A 23,501-nucleotide genomic window follows, 5' to 3' on the forward strand; every position below is an offset into this window, starting at 1 on the left:
TTCCTCCTAACCCAAACAACCATAAGACAGTGTGCTGCGGATCGATGTCAGCCCTTATGAAATGACGGTAAAGCAGTAACGCACGTGACGACAACACCATTGATTTTCATCACGCAGCCTGTAAACAGAGACCTTTGGCCCACATGGCAGCCGAGCAGGGTGGAAACCCGTTGTGTCACTAGTCTGAGCCAAAGTATTTACATCTTATAGTTCCAGGCCATGCGGCTGGACTACAATACCATGAGGTCCATGAAGCTCTTTCATTATAGTTCCAGGCCATCGCTGGACTACAATACCATGAACCGCAAATGATATACTACGGCACGCTTTGCAAAACATCCAAGCAAACTGATATGTTAGCTTTCATTTGGGTTTGTGTGTGGACAACCAACACAGCCTAAAATAACCAGAAGTATTTGCATCTAGGGCTGGGCGACATGCCTTCAAATTAATATCACAGTTATTTCACACGGTTGCCTCGATTATGATTAAAGAACAATTGTAAAAAATAAAGAATGAAGTGAAAATAGCTCACAACACACCACGATGTGACGTACTGTACATCGGCTATTTTTGCTAGTTCTATAAGCCAACATTGTGGCAACAATACACACAACATAGCATTTTTTTTCCTCCATATTGTGAAAAGTATAACTTTTCGACAGTCACAGCAGCAATACAGGACGAGGTTAAAGGAAATATTAGACAGAAACTTTGCAGGGCCCAAGTGAACGTGCCAGGCTGGGGCCAATGCTGCAAAGTCAAGTGCTTTATGGGATTAAGGAAAGTAGCGTAAAGGGCAAATTATGTATCTTCTCTGTCGGGTGGAAACCTCTGTCTGTCTCAGGATACAAATTAAAAAACGGCAAAAGTAGCAGATCTACAAACTCGAAGGCTACTTTTGATGCTATTGTGTGACGCTGTAGATTTGTAGAATGATCAAGTAGGGCCTTCATTTACGGGAAAACACAACAAGTTTAAATATGGAGAAAAGAGGTTTCTGCCCGACTGCATCAATATGACATAACATGTACTGTAAAGGCTTAGCTGGCTGTCACGTTTCACTGTCTTCTTAGTGTGCCATGGTAAAGTCACCCCATAACCACTTAAATCTGAGCATCCGTATAGTGGGGAAAGCTTTCACGGAAAATAAATCGGCTATTTTCTGCAAAAATTATAACAAGCTGGGTCCCCAGGGTCCTTGATTGGGTTCCCAGATAAATTAGTTAAATTGGGAATACCACTCATTTTTAACATTGAACTATGTCATTAATATAACTTCGAGTTGTTGTGTGGAAATAATAAAAAAGTCCACCTCTTTCAGTTTAGCCTAGAACTGGAGGTTTAGAACTTGGGGGTCATATAATAAAGTGACATCACGTCGGTGTGCTCATAGATATAACAAATATAGATGCTTCATTGGGTGCTGCTGTTCATTGGAGCGACGTGTCTACATTGAAGGTAGGTAGTCAAGCGGAAGTGCTGAAGGCACACTGCGTCGCTGCCCAAGTGACGTCACTCATGCCACTCCTCCATGTCTCTCGCTTGCCACTCAACTGACTACTGGCCAATCACAGCGCAATCTTTCCCGGGACTTCTGTTACGCACGCTGAAGCTTGACAAGCGTCCACTCATGCTTCCGCTATGCTTCGCAAGGAATCTCGGGAAAATGTTGCCTTCAACAGAGACACGCGCCTCAGAGTCGGAAGAGACGTCAACCTTTTTATGTCTATGGTGTACACTGTTACAGAGTACAACGATGTCACTGATCACATGACCCCAAGTTCTAGACCTCCAGTTCTAGGCTAAACCGAAAGGATTATGTATTATTTCCACACAACTAAGTTCCACATAACTACAATGTTGAAAATGAGTGGTATCCCCCTTTCCAATGTGGAATAATTTCACAAAAGATTTGACAATACGAAGCTTCTCCTGTATGTGTGTGTGTGTGTGTGTGTGTGCGTGCGTGCGTGCGTGCGTGTGTGTGTCTAATTACTCTTGGTGTCCAGCTGGGCGCGGTACTTGGTGAAACCCTTCAGTCGCACTTTGTCCCCCAGCAGCTGGAGGAAGTCCTCCAGGGCGGGGCCCGCCATCTCGTTGTTGTACATCTCCTCCTCGGTGCTCTGTCCCGCTCTGCAGTACATCACCCCCACCTTCACCTGGAAGCTCAGCTACACACACACGCACACACACACACACACACACACGCACGCACAGCAGTGTTGACTTTGACAGCAAATTGTGATTAATCATTTAGTTTTCTAAAATAAATATTTTCACGATTTTTCAAAAATAGCAGACCTACAAGCTCGTAGCGCGCCACTCGGTGGCGCGCTATGAGCTTGTAGATCTGCTATTTTTCAATAGCTAAATTATAACATAATGCAGTACATCACCCCCACCTTCACCTGGAAGCTCAGCTACACACACACACACACACACACACACGCACACACACACACGCACACACACACACACACACACACGCGCACACACGGCAGTGTTGATTTTGACAGCAAATTGTGATTAATCATTTAGTTTTCTAAAATAAATATTTTCACGATTTTTCAAAAATAGCAGACCTACAAGCTCGTAGCGCGCCACTCGGTGGCGCGCTATGAGCTTGTAGATCTGCTATTTTTCAATAGCTAAATTATAACATAATGCAGTACATCACCCCCACCTTCACCTGGAAGCTCAGCTACACACACACACACACACACACACACACACACACACGCACGCACGCACAGCAGTGTTGATTTTGACAGCAAATTGTGATTAATCATTTAGTTTGAGTCGTATTTTAGTCATATGAAGTGTTTTAGTGTTCGAGTAAATCTACAGTTGATTTTATTTGGACAGAAATGCATTTGATGCTGTCGTAATGCCAGGTTTTACACTTGGTTGCATGCATGAAAATACAAGCTATTTTCAGCATGCCGCTCAAAACACACAATGTCATGTCTTGTAGTTCTACTGGATCTCTTCTCCAGTCCCTAGTCCCACGTCTAACCTTATATGTGTTGGCAAAATTGTCAATATATTTAGTCTTAGTTTTAGTCGTCATAGCTTAGTTTTTATTTAGTTTTCGTCAGTGAAAAAAGGTAGCCGACGAACATTTTTTGCCATAGTTTTAGTCGACGAGATCAACACTGGGTCCGAGCAGCACACTTGTCTAGTAGGGTTGTGTCATGCTGCAATGTTATAATGTTGTATACTGTAATGTTATAATGTTGTATACTGTAATGTTATAATGTTGTATACTGTAATGTTATAATGTTGTATACTGTAATGTTATAATGTTGTATACTGTAATGTTATAATGTTGTATTATATGTTATAATGTTGTATTATATGTTAATGTTATAATGTTGTATACTGTAATGTTATAATGTTGTATACGGCAATGTTATAATGTTGTATACTGTAATGTTTTTGTGACCGAAGCTCGCATTTACTATGCTTGCGCTTACTATGCTATACTTCATCAGCACACTGATGAAGGCTCGATAGCCGAAACGTCTGTCCTGATATGTAGAATATAAACCTGTTGAAAAGGAGTTCTTGGTGTGTGCGACCCTTCTCCTATGCCATACTATAATGTTATGTCATACTGGAATGCTGAAATGTTATATACTATAATGTTATGTCATACTGGAATGCTGTAATGTTATATACTATAATGTTATGTCATACTGGAATGCTGTAATGTTATATACTATAATGTTATGTCATACTGGAATGCTGTAATGTTATATACTATAATGTTATGTCATACTGGAATGATGTAATGTTATATACTATAATGTTATGTCATACTGGAATGCTGTAATGTTATATACTATAATGTTATGTCATACTGGAATGATGTAATGTTCTCTACCCCTTGTTCGTCCAGTTTCATCAGCTGCTCGGTGACCTTGGGCGTGTTGAGGGCCAGTCTGAGACAGGACACGTCCAGCTCGGGGAGCAGGTACTCCAACACCTCCTTGACGGGCAGTCCCCGGGTGGTCCCGTGCTTAGCCGTGGCGGGCACACAGTCCTCCAGGACGGACCCTCGGAGCGTGGTCAGCTGCACGCGTGGAGACAAAGAAAAAAACAACAAAACAAAAAAAAGAAGTGAGAGGAGAAAGAATGTGCCTCAGGAATCTCTGCTGGCCTTTGAACTGTCTTGGAGATGAAACACGCCCATAAGAGAGGGTGAAACATGTCAGGACTAGACGAGAAACAGAAAAAGTGTTTTTGGTTTTTTTAAGAGTTATTCCATCTTCTAGTTTTTGCCCTCAACCCAGTGAGACTGGAGGCCGGTTCTACAAAACTTCTAAATAGGTAGTTCCCAAACTTTTTCGTGCCAAGGATGCCCCAAATTGATACTGTATGTATTAGGCTCCGGACACTCCATTGTCAGCTGTTCTTATCAATGATGGAAAATGATAGAGAGACCCTCCTAATTCCACTTGAGCTGGATTCGGGTAAAGTGGTGATATATATAATAAAATAATGACACATGCAAGTAACTGACAAAATGCAAAGTCAGAATACAAACTTTGATGAGGCAGTATTGCTTTATTTAAAAATAAATAAATTTTCTGAAAAATGTATATACTGTATATTGATTATATATTATAGATATATAAAAAAATACAATACTCAAGTAAAGAAAATATACCTCAAAATAAGTACCACTACCACTGAGGGTAGGTGGGGGTGTTGCGCACGCGTGCACACACACACACACACACACACACACACAGGGTGTGCATTGTGCATGCTTTCAGGGAGTCAACTCAATCACTAGGCTATCATATGCAGCTGGAACGGACGCACACTTTCTCTCCTGCCGGCCCCGGGTGGGCGAGCCTCTGACAATGGAGCTGTGTTCTCCAGGTCTGGTGTGTGTGTGTGTTGGGGGGCTGATGGGGGACTTTGGTCTGAAGTGAGGTTAACACACACACACACACACACACACACACACACACACACACACACACACACACACACACACACACACACACACACACACACACACACACACACACACACACACACACACACACACACACACACACACACACACACACACACACACACACACAGTCCAACTTAACCACTTAAGCCCTGTATAATTTGCCATACAGCGACAAAAATATCTGATCTACATCTACGACTACAAGGTCACAATGCGTTGCTTGTTGTGAATGTGAACCTACAATTCTGCTATTTCTGGGGGGTCGGGGTTAGAATAATGTTTCCTATATTAAAATTCCGTAGATTGTGGGTTGACGGTGTGTCGACTTCACAACTCATCTCTATAAGGGGTGGAAACCTCATATGTCCAAAACTGTTACTTTGCAGGGTTCAAATTAAAAAAACATCAAAAGAAGCAGTTCGACTAGCTCGAAACATGTCGGTTCGTGTCGCGTTTCAAGCTTGTAGATCTGCCGCTTTTGATACTTAGGTGTGACGCTGTAGTCTGACATTGGCGTTAATTTACGGAAAAAAATTAGTTAGAATATGGATATTTGACGTTTTTACCCGACAAACGCGACAAAATATAACATCCAGACCCCGTGGCAGCCGCGGGGGCTTCAATCCACACCAAACTGGGAACAAACACTGTTCAGGGGTCTGGCAGGACAATAGTCACACCGGGGGCCACATTGTGCAACCCAGTGTACTGCTGCCCCCCCCCCCCCCCCCCCCAGGGGCCACACGTTGTGGAGGCACCGCACTGTTGCTCCAATCCACACCAAACTTGGCACACTGGGGTTTGGCATGACAATAGTCACACCAGAGAAGCTAAATTGCACCCATATGGGGCACTACGGTCTACAGTAGAGCAGTGTTTAACCCATTTAGGCCTGACCTCAACATTTTAAAAACATATTCTAAATCCTCCAGTTTTCTAAAATAAATATTTTCACGATTTTTCAAAAATTGCAGACCTACAAGCTCGTAGCGCGCCACTCGGTGGCGCGCTATGAGCTTGTAGATCTGCTATTTTTCAATAGCTAAATTATAACAATGTTTAAAACACTAAAAGGGGTTCCCGCCCACAATGGGTTAATACTTCAAACGGCCAGCTCCACTAGCTCTACTGGCTCAGTGCAGCATACTAGAGACTAGATCAAATCTCGGTTTTTGAACGTTTGCCCAAAAATAACGCCGACAGGGGTTAATGTGGTCGACTACAAGAGGGACATTTGTTAGAACAAACAAACCTCAAGGACGCACAAAACCTAAACCAAATCGTCTGTGTCGGTGTGTGGAAGGATTCAAATTCAAAGACATCAACAGTAGCAGATCGGCAAGCTCAAAACGTACGTCACTACGCGCCACGCTTCGAGCTGGCAGATCAGCTGCTTTTGAGGCTTTTGTGTGACAACAAAGAGTTAAAATAGGGAGATAAGAGGTTTCTGCCTGACGACCTAATGCCAAAATGGCAACAGAATCGTGATGACGAGCTACTTCCAAAGGGACGCAGAAGTGAGCTGTGAGGTTGTGTGTGTCAGTGACGGTTGCCTGGGAGGCTGAGGGATGAAGTTTATTCACACAGTGCTGATGTGGTGAGACAGCCCAGGAGCCTCGGGGGCTGCTTGCATAACTTCAGCTGGCGGGCAGAAACCTCCTATCTCCATTTTCTTTTGGCGTTTTGTTCGTGAAATTAACGTCGTACGTGATCATACTTCAACGGCACACTAAAGCGTCAAAAGTAGCAGATCCACAAGGCGCGAAGCAACGAGTTTTTCGAGATGAGTGACAGACAGACAGACAGACAGACAGACATGCACGCAGCCACCCACGCACGCAGCCAGCCAGCCAGCCAGCCAGCCAGCCAGCCAGCCAGCCAGCCAGCCAGCCACCCACCCACGCACGCACACACGCACACACCTCAAGACAACCTGCCTCAGAGTAGCCACGGATTCACTGTATTCCAAGAGTACACAACATTTTAACCACTTAAACCTATTATTTTTATATTACTGAAACAGACCTCATGTTGTTTCCTTCTCTACACAGACTCTCTTTGCCAGAAAGAGCCGATCTACAAGCTCACCACGATCGGCTATTTCTGGCCACAATAAGGATGCTGGCGTTCAAATGAAAATAAGACATCTCTTCTCAAATGCTACCTCACTATTTCTGTCTGTCCTCGCATATTCAGAACTAAACGATAATGAACACCACATCGGCCCACTGACACAGGCTTCTTCAGACTAATGACGTGGTTGTGAGCAGAGAATTAATCCCACTGCGCGTTTAAATGGCTGTGGGCGGATAGGGAAGGTTTGTTGTAGCTGGTGTGTGTGTGGGCAGGAACAGCGGTGGGAAGTAACTAAGTACATTTACTCAAGTATTGTTCTTAAAGGACAACTTCGACCATTTTCAACATCATATACTTGGTCCTCACTAATGCTCATGGTAAACTGGGACAATTCTTTTCTACGCGGTCTGTGTCTCATAGGAGGGTTATGGACACTTCAGAAGCCCGTCTAGGCTTTTTTTGAGTGGTGCTAACCACTCCTACACGCAGCAATGTGTGTATATGTCTCTGTGTCTGTATGTCTAAGTGCGGAAGTACCTTTCTTTCACCACCAAGTGTCACTGTTGCACAGCCTAACACACGCACAGTACAGTACTACGATTGATTGATTGATTGATTGAAATATTTATTAACAGTTTGCAGAATTACAGTACATTTCAAGCACAAACTCAATACAAAGACTGTTAACTACGAAGAACAGTAGAGTACAGTAACGTACTACAAAATACAGTACAGTACAGTACAGTACAGTACAGTACAGTACAGTACAGTACAGTACAGTACAGTACAGTACAGTACAGTACAGTACAGTACAACAAAGAACAGTAATGTACAGTACAGTACAGCACCACTCACTTCAGACGGGTCTGATTTTTTAAACTACAACATGCATTTTAATATCATATCGGTTATGTCCCTCAAACATATTTCTAATGGTTTGAGCCTAAATCACCACACCGTCCATATAAGTCATGTCATTTCTGTCTGGCTTCTAAAGCAGTTTTAGCTGCAGTACCACAATGTCCTGATGTGGTGGGGGCGCTGTGTATGCAAATTATTTTCTCTGCCACACAGTCATCCCAGCAACTCACCTCCCACATCTGTGACTCATTATAATAAGGCCCACCCCCCCCTCCCCTCCCACGGTCTCCAAAGATGAAATGCAAATTTGGAACTGATAGGTGGAGGGATTATACAAAGTTGGGAGATACCTATGACATCACGAGTAGCACCAAATCAGTTGGCCTGTTGTGAGACCCATGTACATAAAAACCCAAATATGATGAGAAAGCCTGATTATTCAAAATTGGGTATTTGTTGGGATAGAAGGAATAAAAAATGGAACAAGTTAAAATTCATGTTGTAGGACCTTTAAACGAGATTTCAAGTGTTTTATTTTGATTTTTATGAATGTGAGAACAATGGCTTCCATTATATGCTAACTTTCCAGGACTAGAAAACCAGACTTTCTAGTCCTGGAAAGGACTATTAGCGTGTATGCCCTCCTCTGGGACACAGGCGGGGTAGAGTAGACAAAAATACTATCATATTACCATGAGCATTAGTGAGGACCAATGTTATGAAGATAGGTAGAAAATGTCGTCCTTTAACGTTTTAGGTGCTTTTGCTTTGCTTGAGTATGTCATTTTTTCAATACTTTATATTTCTAGTCCACTACACCTGAGAGGCCAATGTTGTAAGTTTGTGTAGTCCAGTCCATTACAATTATCTGAAAGCGCAACACACGGGAGCTTGGAGATCTGCTATTTTCAAAGAAAAGTTTGCCAAATTTGGTAGAAGTAATATTTTACTATTATACGCTTTTTTATTTTATTTCACTCATGTAACATTTTAAATACAGGCCTACAGTATTACTCGTCAGAGAGTATTTTTATACCATGGTATTACTAAGAGAAAGTACCGCAAAGCAAAACGCCCGCAACACTCCAGATTCAATAAAGGTCTCAAGGTGCACGGCTCAACAATATCATGAAACTGAGAAAACAGCCAGAAGAACACAATAAATGTCCTAGTATCGTTTTATTTACCTCTCCACGGACAGTTCACAATGTTCTGTCCATGGAGAGAGTAAATAATGTGAAAAGGACATTTATTGTTCGCTGGCTGTCTCAGTTTCATGACATTGTGGTTTTTCAGAAAACAGAAAAAAACAGAACTAAAACAAACAATATTGTATTTCTTAATCATTTCACCGAAAAGGTTTATTGCAAGACTATTGACATACAAATAACTTATGTAACATAAGAGGATTAAGTGACTTACTGTAGACCAATTTGTGTTCGGACATAGGGCAAATTATTAATGGAGTAAGAAGCGACTTACACCAATTTGTTTTGCCCAAGTCACATTGGGCCTCATGCGCCAACCGTTCTTAAGAAGTTCTTAAGAGGAAATTTGTTCTTAGACCCACTTAGGAAGTTTTTAAGAAGGTTTTGGGATCCCTCAATCTTTTCTTAGCTGTGATTTGTTCGTAGGTAAGAACAGAATCTACGCACACTGTGGAGCACTCTTAGGGTGCCTTTTTCGTTCTTAAGTGCAATCTGAAAACATAAAGGGAAAACAGCGCCATCTGCATGATGCTCAAAGTTTGGTCTGAGGACCTCAAGGGTCCTTGAGGAAGTTCCAGGCAGTCCACAGCAAAATATGGAATATTTTACAACTTTAATCCCATTTTATACTTTGAAAATAGCCAATCTACAAGCTCACAAACGCGTCCCATTACTGCCCATTTTGAGCTTGTAGATCGGCTATTTTCAAAACATTTTGATAAATCTTCAAAACATTACCCTAGCAGAAAATATTTTCATATGGGGGTCTGCAGAATGCATGTCAATTTGGGGGTCCTTGACATGAAAATGTTTGAGAACCACTGGTTTAGAGTTCACAACCCAACCCAAACAAACACACCATACCCACCACATAACCATCCCCCATTCCCCCCCAGTTGACTATTGTGAGATAAATAATAAAATACATTCATGAATATTGAAAATATTGAAAATGTGAAAATTTCTGTTCACTTCAGTACCTCCACAGTATTATTGATTTTTAATGTTTGGAGTCTGGTGTTCCACCATATTTAGACTTTAGTTTAGGTATTCTTGACTTCACTCAACTTTATTTCTATGTGTGAGGTCCTGTGAGCTGCAATCACACACAGGTGTGGCTGCAGGCAAGGCCATGGAGTCATGCAAAACTACACCCACCTGGGTGAACACAGGTAGGAAAGTGAATTCCCAATGCCTTATATGGGATTGGTGGGGCGGTTCCCTATGGTAATTAGGATGCTAATTAGGATATGTGGGGCGTCTACCTATGATAATTTGAATGAACTGGCACACCCCTTCAAGTTACAAGGATTTGGATTCATCATCATAAGAACATGCTTACGAACAATTCTGCCTACTTAAGAACGTTTCATGAATCTGACTGGACTTCTCTTAGGAATTCACTTAGGAAGAAATGTAAGAGGAAAAGTTAGGAACTTATTGGCGCATGAGGCCCATTGGGCCTCATGCGCCAACCGTTCTTAAGAAGTTCTTAAGAGGAAATTTGTTCTTAGACCCACTTAGGACGTTTTTAAGAAGGTTTTGGGATCCCTCAATCTTTTCTTAGCTGTGATTTGTTCGTAGGTAAGAACAGAATCTACGCACACTGTGGAGCACTCTTAGGGTTCCTTTTTCGTTCTTAAGTGCAATCTGAAAACATAAAGGGAAAACAGCGCCATCTGCGTGATGCTCAAAGTTTGGTCTGAGGACCTCAAGGGGTCCTTGAGGAAGTTCCAAGCAGTCCACAGCAAAATATGGAATATTTTACCACTTTAATCCCATTGAAAATAACCAATCTACAAGCTCACAAACACGTCCCATTACTGCCCATTTTGAGCTTGTAGATCGGCTATTTTCAAACATTACCCTAGCAGAAAATATTTTCATATGGGGGTCTGCAGAATGCATGTCAATTTGGGGGTCCTTGACATGAAAATGTTTGAGAACCACTGGTTTAGAGTTCACAACCCAACCCAAACAAACGCACCATACCCACCACATACCCCCCCCCCAGTTGACTATTGTGAGATAAATAATAAAATACATTCATGAATATTGAAAATATTAAAATATTGAAATATTGAAAATGTGAACATTTCTGTTCACTTCAGTACCTCCACAGTATTATTGATTTTTAATGTTTGGAGTCTGGTGTTCCACCATATTTAGACTTTAGTTTAGGTATTCTTGACTTCACTCAACTTTATTTCTATGTGTGAGGTCCTGTGAGCTGCAATCACACACAGGTGTGACTGCAGGCAAGGCCATGGAGTCATGCAAAACCACACCCACCTGGGTGAACACAGGTAGGAAAGTGAATTCCCAATGCCTTATATGGGATTGGTGGGGCGGTTCCCTATGGTAATTAGGATGCTAATTAGGATATGTGGCGCGTCTACCTATGATAATTTGAATGAACTGGCACACCCCTTCAAGTTACGAGGATTTGGATTCAACATCATAAGAACATGCTTACGAACAATTCTGCCTACTTAAGAACGTTTCATGAATCTGACTGGACTTCTCTTAGGAATTAACTTAGGAAGAAATGTAAGAGGAAAAGTTAGGAACTTATTGGCGCATGAGGCCCATTGTCTTTGAGATACCATAGGCCATTCTACTACTGGGGTGGGTGGGAACAGCATAATCCTTTTCACTGTACGCATTTGTACATCAAAATGTACCACGAAACTAGTAACTCAAGTTCTCAAATAAATGTAGTGGGAGTAAAAAGTAAAATATTTGCCTCTGAGATGTAGTGGAGTAGACGTAAAAGTATTTGGAAATTGAAAACACCCAAGTAAAGTACAAATACCTCAAAATTGTACGTGAATGACTTTCCACCACTGGGTACTGTAGGTGAATACGGCTCACCTCACTGGTCCTGAAGATGAGTCTGTAGTTGTACTGCTGTCCGTGGTCCTTGTCCTCCTCCAGCTTCTCCCTGCGGAGGCTGACCGCCACCGGACCCAGAGCCTCGTCCACCCCAAAGTAGTTCCAGTGTTCTGGGAGAGACGGAGGAGTGGAGGAGACGTCATTAAGACCCATTAAAAACCCATTAAGGCCTGGAACGCGTCACCTTTAGCTTTTAACCACCTAAGTCCTAAGCCATTATTTTTAAACTTTAGGTGTTGAAATATAGCAGATCTACAAGCTCATAGATCTGCTATATTTTGAAAAATCGTGAAAACATGTGCAAATCTTTCAATATATATTATTTCACAGCAAACGTTTTTAATTCATATCTTTGCTTCTGGGGTGTCCCTGGGACAACATATTTTCAGATGGGGGTCAGCGGCCAATTACATATAATTTTTGGGGTCCTTGATATGAAATAGTTTGAGAATCACTGACATAGAAACATAGGTTTTTCAGAAAACTGTCATGATTTAGAAGACAAGACATTTGAAGACCTATGAGGCCGATTCCGCAAATTCCTTAAAAATCAGTGGTTCTTCTCAAACGTGTGTGTGCTGCCTAAATAGACAGACATACATAGACTATATATATATATAATATGTCATATCTCTATGACATATACAGAAGCACACACGGCCACGGTGCTCAACAGTGCCCCTTTTGGTCAACCAGTGGATTTGCAGCTGTCCGTACTCAGACATACAGACAACATGCATACAGAATTGTGACTGGAATTGTGTACAGTACTCTTACCCCTCAGGTAGAAGAACTTGCGGTAGTAGTAGGCCCCCAGGTCCACGTGCTCAACGATGTAGTGCTTGGCCTTGTCGCTGAGCGTGCTGGGGCCCTCCTTGGGGCCCTCCAGCACCGCCACCCCGGCGTTGGTGCAGTGGGAGCCGGCCGACGTCGACTCATACGTGCTCCCGCCTTCCATCGAACTCAGGCTGCCCGAACTCCCGCTCCCTGGAGAGGGTTGTCAAGACAGTCGCCATGATGAAACTTTAGTATTGACAATCAATTGCAGTACAAAGTTCATCGCAATGAATGATTTGATTGTGGTTTTTTTGCATTTCGTGCACAAACTGCTTAACTCCAAATTTTAACTTTTTGTGTGTTTTTTTTTAAGATTTGTTTTTGGCTTTTCTGCCTTTATTAATAGGTCAACAAGGTCAAAACGCGAATCTGCTACTTTTGCTCCTTTTGAATTCGACTCCTGAAAAGTTTCGGACATATGAGGTTTCCACCGACAGAGACGATAGAACTTTGGAAGATAATGAATCAAAATGTAAAATTTCAAGAAAATTCAGAAAATTCAGAAATGACTTACAATGACCTGTACAATGACATTGACCTGTACCAATAATAACCAACTTAAATAATGTACTATGACAAAAACAGTGAAAACTAGAGTCCGCTCCAAAACATTAAAGGCTTTATTAGCACCTAGCAGCATGACCCAGTGTGCCTACTGATTGCTTCTGCCCTGCACCTGGCTTTTTACATTTTGAACATGAACACTCTTTCTATTGCCAAAACAGGCCATGCATTTAATAAATTCATACCAAAAATAGCGAGAAAAAACGAGCTACGAGCTTGTAAGATCAGCTATTTTTGAAAAGCTGATCTTACATAATTTATTCATAAGGAAAAAAACGATTCTGACGATCATGCAAAAAAAAAAAAACAATCACGTAATAATCGCTATGGGGCCTACCGCCGGAGGCCGCCAGCCTGGAGGGCACCCCGGCCCCGCCTCCCCCGATGCGCTGCCTGCCCGTGGTGCCGTCGGCGCCGATCTCGTTGCGGAAGCAGGGGCAGCTGAGCAGGATCTCGTTGCTCTGCTCCTCGCCGCCGCCGGTGCCCTCCGGGCCGGGGCTGTCCCTGGCGTTCAGCTCCTCCTGGCTGCCACCGGGGGAGCTGTAGGGCAGGCTGTGGGTGGACGAAAGTGTGGATGTGGCCGAGGCCTCGGCGGCGGCAGACGCCCCCGTGATGGTGTTCTTCTTCCTGCCGGCCGCCGTCTGCCGCGACTGGATGACCTGCAGGGTTAGGGACATAACCAGGGTTTAGTGCATTTAGACCTGAGGACGATTCTACAAATGCCTTCTAAATCCTGACAGTTTTCTGAAAAACCCTATGTTTCTATGTCAGTGGTTCTCAAGTTTTTCATGCCCAGACCCGCAAAATTATCTGTATTTGGCCGCCGACCCCCATCTGAAAATATGTTGTTCCAGGGACGCCCCAGAAGCAAAGATTTGAGTTAAAAACGTCTGAAAGAATATACATTTAAAGATTTGCGACACATTTTCACGATTTCTCAAAAATAGCAGACCTACAAGCTCGTAGCGCGGCACTCGGTGCCTCCCTTCTAACAAGCTCAAGCTGAGCTTGTAGATCTGCTACTTTGGCTGCTTTTGGATTTGAATCTTGAAGAGTAACAGATTTTGGACTTATGAGGTTTTCACCCGACCGAGACGATATAAGACTTTAAATGCGACTCAGAATTACATTTAAGACCAATTGTATTTTACAACATTTACTCAGATTTAGGGTCAATTTCAGGCAGGGAACATTGCATGGAATGTTTCTCCAACTCCTTCAACTGCACAGTGTGACTTCATTACAGCGAGTTCAGACACCACAGGATACCTGTGGTCAGTCTAGTCTGCTTAACTAAAATGCTAAAATGCGTCCAGGCAGTCTGTAGCCAATTCCCAAATCTCCCATACTATTCTTTTCAAACATTTCCTTGCTAAAATAATGGCCTATGTAACAGCATGTTACCAGAGGTGGCCAGTGTCATGAAGAGCTGATTTAGGCTAAAGTAAAATTTTCCTCAAAATATTACTTATTACGGGCTCCCGCTGGCCTAGCGGTCCAGGCGAATGCCACATATAGGCTCTGGCCTGACAGCGCGTCACGTGTTCGAGTCCCGTTCATGACGACTTTTGCTGCATGTGTCCCCCCCCTTCTCTCTCTCCCTCTTTACTGTCTATCTTCACTTGAAACTATCAAAAGCCAAATAACAAAATAAATAAATCAGGCTAAAATTGCATATTTAGTAACCGCCAACCACCGTCCGCATGCGCTATACTGCTTCCGTGAGATTGCATTGGGAAAACATGGTACTGGCTGACTTCATACGCGGTTGTTTCACCCCTGTCTAAAAATGTTACATGCCTGTCATAAGTTTATCATCTGTAGATAGCCAGAAATATCTTTACTTTTTGGAAACGTCACTGCGAAAAGGGTTTTCGTCACTGTTTTTGGACGGCTCAACCCCCGTTCTACTGATGCAGGGATACCTCTATACAGAACCTCTTCTCAGAGCTAAGAGCGTAGGGTTCCAAGCGGAGCTAGCTGAAAGTGTGAGAACTACTGATTCTGAAGGCATTTTGTAGATTCGGCCGCAGGTCTTAAAGGGACATGGAGATAAGAGGTTTCTGCCCGACGACAGCAACGATATGACGAAACAAACAAAAACAAACAAACCTCATTGAGGTCGAATACCATGCTCTGCACGTCGTAGTGCGAGAATCCCTTCTGGCACGTCCAGGGCTTGAGCGGGGGGCACGCCTCCTCCGAGCGGCCGTCCTCGGCGTCGGACCCCGCCCTGGGAGAGTCCGACTCGCCGCGGACGTGCCGAAGCTTCCGGAAGATGGACTCGCCCCCCGTCTCCGATTTCGAACGCCTCTTGGGCTTCTCCCGCTCTTTGGCCTTCGGGGGAGGCTGCCCGTCGGGTACGTCCTCCTGCGAATAAATAGGGCGACATTGTTTTGTTGTTGAAGATTAAATTGTCCCACAAATGATTGGGATATAAACGATTACATTTTTTTTTTGGCATTGAACATTGGAACATGAATAGAAATGTTTACGTTTGACTTTCAGAAATAGCCAATCTACAAGCTCACAATGTGTTGTGAGGGTAGATCGTATATTTTCACTAAGATCAATGGAAGCTGTTCTGAAGATTCTGCGATCAGGCGATGTATGTATTGTATACTAACTGTGACAGGTACCTGCACATCGATGTACTGTATGTACTAACTGCGACCTGCGCATCGATGTACTGTATGTACTAACTGACAGGTACCTGCACATCGATGTACTGTATGTACTAACTGTGACAGGTACCTGCACATCGATGTACTGATGTACTAACTGCGACATGTACCTGCACATCGACGGTGGCTTGTTTGGTCCCGGCGACATTGAGCAGCTCCTCCAGCCTCTCGGGCGCCGGGCTCCTCTGGTCCACCTGCTCCCCCTGGTAGCCCTTCAGCATCTCGAAGAAGCTCTCTCCCTGCACGCCGGCGCCGTGCTGGTCGATGGAGGACGTGCTGCCGTACTCGCGGTGCAGCGGGGACCACTTGGTCCCCCCCGCCGCGCCCGGCCAATCCTCGCCGCTGTCCCCGCCGCTGCCCTCCAGCTCGCAGAGGGTCATGTCGCTGTTGCTCCGCTGGCGAATGCGCCGCTGCCGCGGGTTCTTGTGCGCGGGGCCCCGGTGGTAGTCCCCGCAGCCGGGGGCCAGGTAGCGGCTGTCGGGGCTGTAGTTGTTGTACTGGGCGTGGGTTCTGTTCCTCAGCGTGTTGTGGATGTTGCGCAGCATGGACGAGTCCTGGGGACTGAGCATGTGGCCCAGCTTCACGTGGCTCGGCCCACCGGCGGGCACCGCCGAGGCCTCGGGATCCAGCTTCGGATGCCACAATAATGCCGCTCCAAAGTCCTTCCTCGGGGGCCATTCGGCCACACGTGCCCGCACCCCCATTTTAGGGACTCCTGTGTGTAGTACGACGGATTAGTTGCACAGGTCAGATATATGACAAATAACTTAAGTGTACAAATATATTACTGACATATTTAATCATTTTATATTTTCCAAAAATAGCAGAAATAGCTGAGCTACACGCTTACAACATGAACTTTTCAACATGTAAACGAGTATGACGTTCATGCAAAATAATTGCGATTATCTCAGATAATTGAGACGTAAATTAACTGCGATCAGGCCATTATGTTGTGATAGTGGTTCTCAAACTTTTCCGTGTGAAGGCCCCCAAAATGGTAGGAATTTGGCCATGGACCTCCATCTGAATTTTTTTTGTGCCAGGGACCCCCAGAAGAGAAGAATATTTTCAAAAATAGCAGATGTACCAGACAGTGCAAGCTGGTACATCTGCTATTTTTGAATGGCCATGGTATAGTAGTAAATGGATAAAGTGGTTCAAATGATTGTGATGCTACTATTATGATGCTACGGTATTAACTACTTTAGCTGGGGACCCGCTGGAACCCCCTGGAACCCCCCACCCCAAAGACCCCACTTGTAGTGTCGCTTCGCGCCGCATTGTGAGCTTGTAGATCGGCTATTTTCACTACTTCTTAAATATTTGTTCTAATTCTTAACTTCTTAGATTTTTCTTTTATGAAGTTACTGAAAAAAAACATTGGATTTTGGTTTAAATCATCTAAACATTAGCTTTTTTGGGAATGCTTTTTAAAAAATGTTTTGAATTAATAATTAAAAACCAAATTTAGGAAACAAAAAATAAGGGCACCCATAACAATGTATCCGTGACCCACAAATGGGTCCCGACCCAGTGTTTGGGACCCAGTGCTCTAACCTGGAGTGGAGGGATGGACATTGTCGGGGACCCCTGCCCCTCCGTTGACGATGCGGAGGTGGCGGCTGGTGTAGAACTCGTCGGTGGAGGGGACCGACCCGCCGACCGTGCGCTCCATGGGCAGGTGGTGCTTCAGACTGGTCATGGATGGCACCGCTGCCGGCGGCTACAGACACTCAGCAGGCGGGCAGCATGGCCGCCTCCGGGGTGGTGGGACGCCGTTCCCTGAGTTTCATGAGCAGCCGGACCGTCAGGGGAAATGGGGTGCGGAGGAGGAGGAGGGGGCAGCGGTCGGTCGGTGCGAGACCACCTCTTCACTAGTCCTCAAGCTTGCATGATGCTGCTGCCGCTACGTTTGGTGGAAATGTGATAAAAACCTTGGAAAAGCAAAAGAGACAAACAAAAGAAAGTTTAGATAAGTCAAACTCAACAATGTTCTAAATAAAGCAGTGTTTCCCAAAATGTTGGTGTGATTATCACAATTTTGTGGTTTTTATGATTAGTAGACCGATGTTTTTTTGTTTTTTGGGGGGGGTCCCGGGGAGACATAAGACTTGGGAAAGTGTGGGAACCAGTGTTCTACAGGTACTCAACTTTCCCTGATTAGATAAGACAAAGTGTGGAAACGGTAAACCCAGAACAAACAGACAGTCTTCAATAATCTAGCAGTTGGAGGAAAAAGGCCTTTGTGTCATTCTAAGCCGGCTACCTGACACTTACAGCCTCCTAATGTATGCTCCGTCGCACCACAGTGTCTCGCATTGCATGCACGGCAGCATTGTGAGCTTGTAGGTCTGCTATTTACGGCACGCAACACCACAGTGCAACAAAGTATAAATTAGGCTTAAATAAGTGCCCTGTTACTATCTCCACAAGTCTAATTTACAACTCTCTCTTTCTTTCATTCCCAAAGGTAAACAATCACGTCTGCTCTCTAGGGGTGCTACAGTTAATGACACTAATCAATTATAAAGATATATATATATATATATATATATATATATATATATATATTCAATCATTTCATAAAATGTATTAATGATCAACCCCTATTTTGGGCAAGTCATTAATATAGGATTGCACTATATGCGTGACATATATTAGCAGGACTTTTTTGAGCACTGGTTCTCAATATTGGGTCCAGGGGACCACCAGGGGTCCCTTACGGGTCTGTACACTCGAGGCAAGTCGGTTCATCTCAGGTTTGATTCGTAGTCAGTCTCTCAGTTAAATTAACACAGAGGATTCTACATTGTAGAAATGGGATCTCAAGAGAAAAATGCTATCAAATAGGGGTCCATGGCCTAATGCATAATTATTATCAAACTGTGCTGTGGTTTCTTGAAAGGAAATAGGTTGAGAATCGCTGTTCTGGAGAACAGAACTGTGACGGCTGTGGGTGTTTTTCCCTGATGACTTCCTCCTCCGACTCAGTGAAATGTCACAGACATGATCAATTTCAGATAAGGCTGCCTGCTGCTTTTCAAACCAATTTCAGCATAAGCATCAAGAGGGAACATTGATGACCCCCCCCCCCTCCCCCCTTAAACTTAATTTCCCCCTTAACCCTCACAACAACGATACCTTTGCCTCTAATCACTGCCAATTCCCCACCGAGTCAAAAAAATCTGCTAAGTGGATTTTGCTGGAAATGTAATGAACCTATTCAGGGGACTTGTGTCATGACGTAATAGCCCAAATAGGGATGACAAGAGAGGAAATCACGAGGTTTGGATCTATCAATGAATCTCCGTCCCTTCTTGTTGGCAGAGAGCTCTGGGGTTTCGTGCCATCGCCAAGCTAACTCTGGGCTCGTGACCCATCAGACGTCGCCTCGCGCGCGACTGGGTCGCTGACGAGGGGGAGGGAGGGACGGATCCAAACGCCAAGATGCGGTTTACTGGATCAAACGTCCCGAGTTGCACATCAGCAAAGGGAGGGTGGGAGGGGAAAAGAAATAAAGCAAACGGTACATCGTTGCTGAAACCTTGTATGTGTATATTTCTTTTTTTTTTACAATTTGTTTTTGGCTTTTCTGCCTTTATTGACAAGTGAAGATTGACAGGAAAGAGGGAGAGAGAGAGAAGGGGAGAGACATGCAGCAAAGGTCGTCATGAGCGGGACTCGAACACGCGACACGCTGTCAGGCCAGAGCCTATATGTGGCATGCGCCTGGACCACTAGGCCACCGGGCGCCCGTATGTGTATATTTCAACGTTTTATATATCGTTTCTGTCGGGCAGAAAACTCCCATCTACTTTTTGTGGTTTTTTTCGTAAATGAATGGCCTACTGCTTGATCATCCTACAGTGTCACACAAAGGCTTCAAAGGTAACAGATTGGCGATCTGCTACTTTTGCCGTTTTTTTATTTCAATCCTGAAATCTAACAGTGTTGGACATATGAGATTTACACCTGAGAGAGACAATATATTTTTTCCAACACCCTACCCAAAACCCTAACATAACCCTAACCGCAAGCACGGCGCAACGCATGTTGGACCAACTCAATGTCGGGAGCGATGCGGGTGATGTCGGACCTTGGGTGTGTCGGATCCGTGTGTGCATCCCATTTTGGCTTATTGTTTGTGCAACTACGATATATTGGATCCATTGGAAGACAGTTTATTTTCTTTTTTTTCTTCTTTTTTTTTTTTTTACACATTTCCTGAAAAATATAGGTTTTTGGACATACAAGGTTTCCACCCGACAGCGGGGACATCAAAAAGCCAGGGAGGCCTTTGAAAGTTGCCCGAGAAGTGGGTGATGTGTCTCTGCCTGGCAGATCGGGCCAATTTGGCAGAGGAGACACAGTGGGAGATTAAGGCTTCTTTCTCAGTCAGTCAGCCTTGGCTCTGGAGCTGTGATCACATTAGCCACTGGCTGTCAAAGCTCAAGCGCTGGAAGATCTACTCAGAGTTTTGGTACTTTAACTTTTAAGTAAAAGTAGCAATGCCACACAATGTACCCATTTTGACCTGAGATCAGATTCTAAAAAAAATGTTTAAACAGTTTTCTGAAAAAGCTATGTTTCTATGTCAGTGGTTCTTCGATTTTTCAAAAATAGCAGACCTACAAGCTCGTAGCGCGCCACTCGGTGAGCTTGTAGATCTGCTATTTTTCAATAGCAGATTGAAAAATAGCAAAAGGGGTTCCCGCCCAAAATGGGTTAAGTTAAGTTAAAAAAAAAAGAAAGAATCCTGTATTCAAACTTTGACTTGAGTGAAAGCACAAACATTTTTGGTATCAAAATGTTGTCTGTCGTGTGGAAACCTTATATGTCCAAAACTTTTCAGGATTCAAATTCCAAAGTAGCAGATCTACAAGCTTTGATGGGTTTCGACTCGCAAACTCCGCTCTTCAAACACTAACCTCCTAAAAAAGAACAAGTCCAACCAAGAACCTACATACCATGAGCGACCGGGCCTTCTCGGTCGCCCCTGAACTGTTGAAGGGCGTCCATGCCCACCTGAGAGCAACACAACCGTTTGGCCTTTTTACCTCTAGGCTTTATGCCATCATGTTTTAAATGTTTCAGTTTCTTTGATAGTGGTGTGATTAATAAGTGCACTATAAATAAAATTCATTATTATTATCAAGCAGGGCGTAAGTTTACAAAAAAAAAAACACTAAACGTTATGGAGATAGGAGGTTTCTGCCCGACAGCAATGATATGCGTTAAGTAAAAATAAACTGTAAAAGTGGTCTGGTATTTCCGAATTGCTATGAAAAATAGGGCTACCTGACACTTACAGCCTCCTAATGTATGCTCCGTCGCACCACAGTGTCTCGCATTGCATGCACGGCAGCATTGTGAGCTTGTAGGTCTGCTATTTACGGCACGCAACACCACAGTGCAACAAAGTATAAATTAGGCTTAAATAAGTGCCCTGTTACTATCTCCACAAGTCTAATTTACAACTCTCTCTTTCTTTCATTCCCAAAGGTAAACAATCACGTCTGCTCTCTAGGGGTGCTACAGTTAATGAAACTAATCAATTATAAAGAAATATATATATATTATATATTCAATCATTTCATAAAATGTATTAATGATCAACCCCTATTTTGGGCATGTCATTAATATAGGATTGCACTAGGACTTTTTTGAGCACTGGTTCTCAATATTGGGTCCAGGGGACCACCAGGGGTCCCTTACGTGTCTGTACACTCGAGGCAAGTTGGTTCATCTCAGGTTTGATTCGTAGTCAGTCTCAGTTAAATTAACACTGAGGATTCTAAATTGTAGAAATGGGATCTCAAGAGAAAAATAGGGCATAATGTGTGTTTTGTAATGATATCTACAAATCTAAATCTACAAATCAACTCGAGTCGGCCCTGACTGAGATGTACAAGTATAAAAGTGTCCATGCTCAACTAAGTACATTTACTTGAAAAAATATACTTAGTTACTTTCCCAGCGTTGCCAGGCCGTGGCTGACTGTGATCACATTAGCCAGTGGCTGTCAGCGCTGTGACGGAGCCCTGGCAGCACAGTCACACACACACACACACACGCACACACACAGAGTCAGCCACCAACCATTCAAACAGTCACACACAGAGTCAGCCACCAACCATTCACACAGTTAGACAGCTTCACACACACAGTCAGCCACCAACCATTCAAACAGTCACACACAGAGTCAGCCACCAACCATTCGCACAGTTAGACAGCTTCACACTCAATCACACACACACACACACACACACACACACTCACACTCACACACACACACACACACACACACACACACACACACACACACACACACACACACAGAGTGGGGATTAGCAGACATCCATCCACACCGAAGGCAGATTCATTTACCTGCAAAAAAACTACACCGCTGAGTCATTGCTGTCGGGCAGAAACCGCCCATCTCCATTATTTCAAGTTTTTACGTTAAATACTCTTCTTAACCATACAGCAGTTTCTCACAAAAGTATCAATAATAGCCGAGCTACAAGCTGAAAAGAAACAGTTGTGGAGTGGACACACTGGACATATGAGTTTTCCACCAACAGCAACTATATTAAGTTAACCAGAGAGCCTTTTATCCTAACTCTTTTTGAGAGGAAACATAAGCCCTGTTACATGTAAGGAAGTAGTTTGATTAACCACTTTGTTGTACACAGTGGTGGTGTGCCAAAAATAGCAAAAATAGCCAATCTGTAAGCTCACAACGCACCCACGTTGTGATCTGCCATTTTCACAACTTTTTTGTTTTATAATCAAAAGTATCTCTGAATATTAACCTTAAATAGGACCTTAGGACAACCACACTGTCAGGAACTTTAAAATAAAATGTTGCTCTTTATTTGGATGTTTGGGTCGTTAGACCTTCTTCAGGAGTCCTGATGAAGGTCTAACGACCCAAACGTCAAAACATGTTTTTCCAGACAGTGTGTGGGTCCTATTCTTTCTTTGTTCTCCCCTTTGATTATCCTACGCACCTTTCGAGGTGTGCGTCAGCCTTTTTCTACACAATCAAACGTTTGAAATAATGATGTGATACATCTGAAGTCATAACGCTCAGCCCTAGCTTTGCTTTTAATCTTTTTCACATGCCACGAGTGATTACAAGCTCCAGCAGAGAAATCAAACGGAAGTGAACAGATGGAATGAGAGGAAACATAAGCCCCGTTCACATTATAATATAGTAGTTCATGGTACCGTGCCATGACCGACCACATCACACATCACGAGTAAGGAAGTAGTGCATCCTGGTACCGTGCCATGACCGACCACATCAGACATCACGAGTAAGGAAGTAGTGCTTCATGGTACCGTGCCATGACTGACACGCAGATGTCAGACAAGGCTAGAACAAAGGATTGT

General features: G+C 43.7%; 1 protein-coding gene across 3 annotated transcripts in view; it reads right to left on the reverse strand.

The window, feature by feature from the left end:
- LOC306942740 (signal-induced proliferation-associated 1-like protein 1) overlaps positions 1-23,501 on the reverse strand; it is a 113,615-nt gene that overhangs the window by 44,687 nt on the left and 45,427 nt on the right. For all 3 annotated transcript variants that reach the window (XR_013792331.1, XM_079528783.1, XM_079528782.1), the window contains exons 2-9: positions 17,661-18,037; positions 16,211-16,815; positions 15,529-15,786; positions 13,754-14,075; positions 12,793-13,002; positions 11,995-12,125; positions 3,890-4,078; positions 2,000-2,174 (exon numbers count right to left, since the gene is read on the reverse strand). Coding sequence is in view for 2 of the 3 variants with exons in the window: in XM_079528783.1 (XP_079384909.1) it covers positions 2,000-2,174; positions 3,890-4,078; positions 11,995-12,125; positions 12,793-13,002; positions 13,754-14,075; positions 15,529-15,786; positions 16,211-16,815; positions 17,661-17,805 (2,035 nt within the window). In the remaining variant the exon portion in view is untranslated. The remainder of the gene's footprint in view (positions 1-1,999; positions 2,175-3,889; positions 4,079-11,994; positions 12,126-12,792; positions 13,003-13,753; positions 14,076-15,528; positions 15,787-16,210; positions 16,816-17,660; positions 18,038-23,501) is intronic.

Source organism: Electrona antarctica (assembly GCF_951216825.1).
Source record: "Electrona antarctica genome assembly, chromosome: 18".
Lineage (NCBI taxonomy): Eukaryota > Metazoa > Chordata > Actinopteri > Myctophiformes > Myctophidae > Electrona > Electrona antarctica.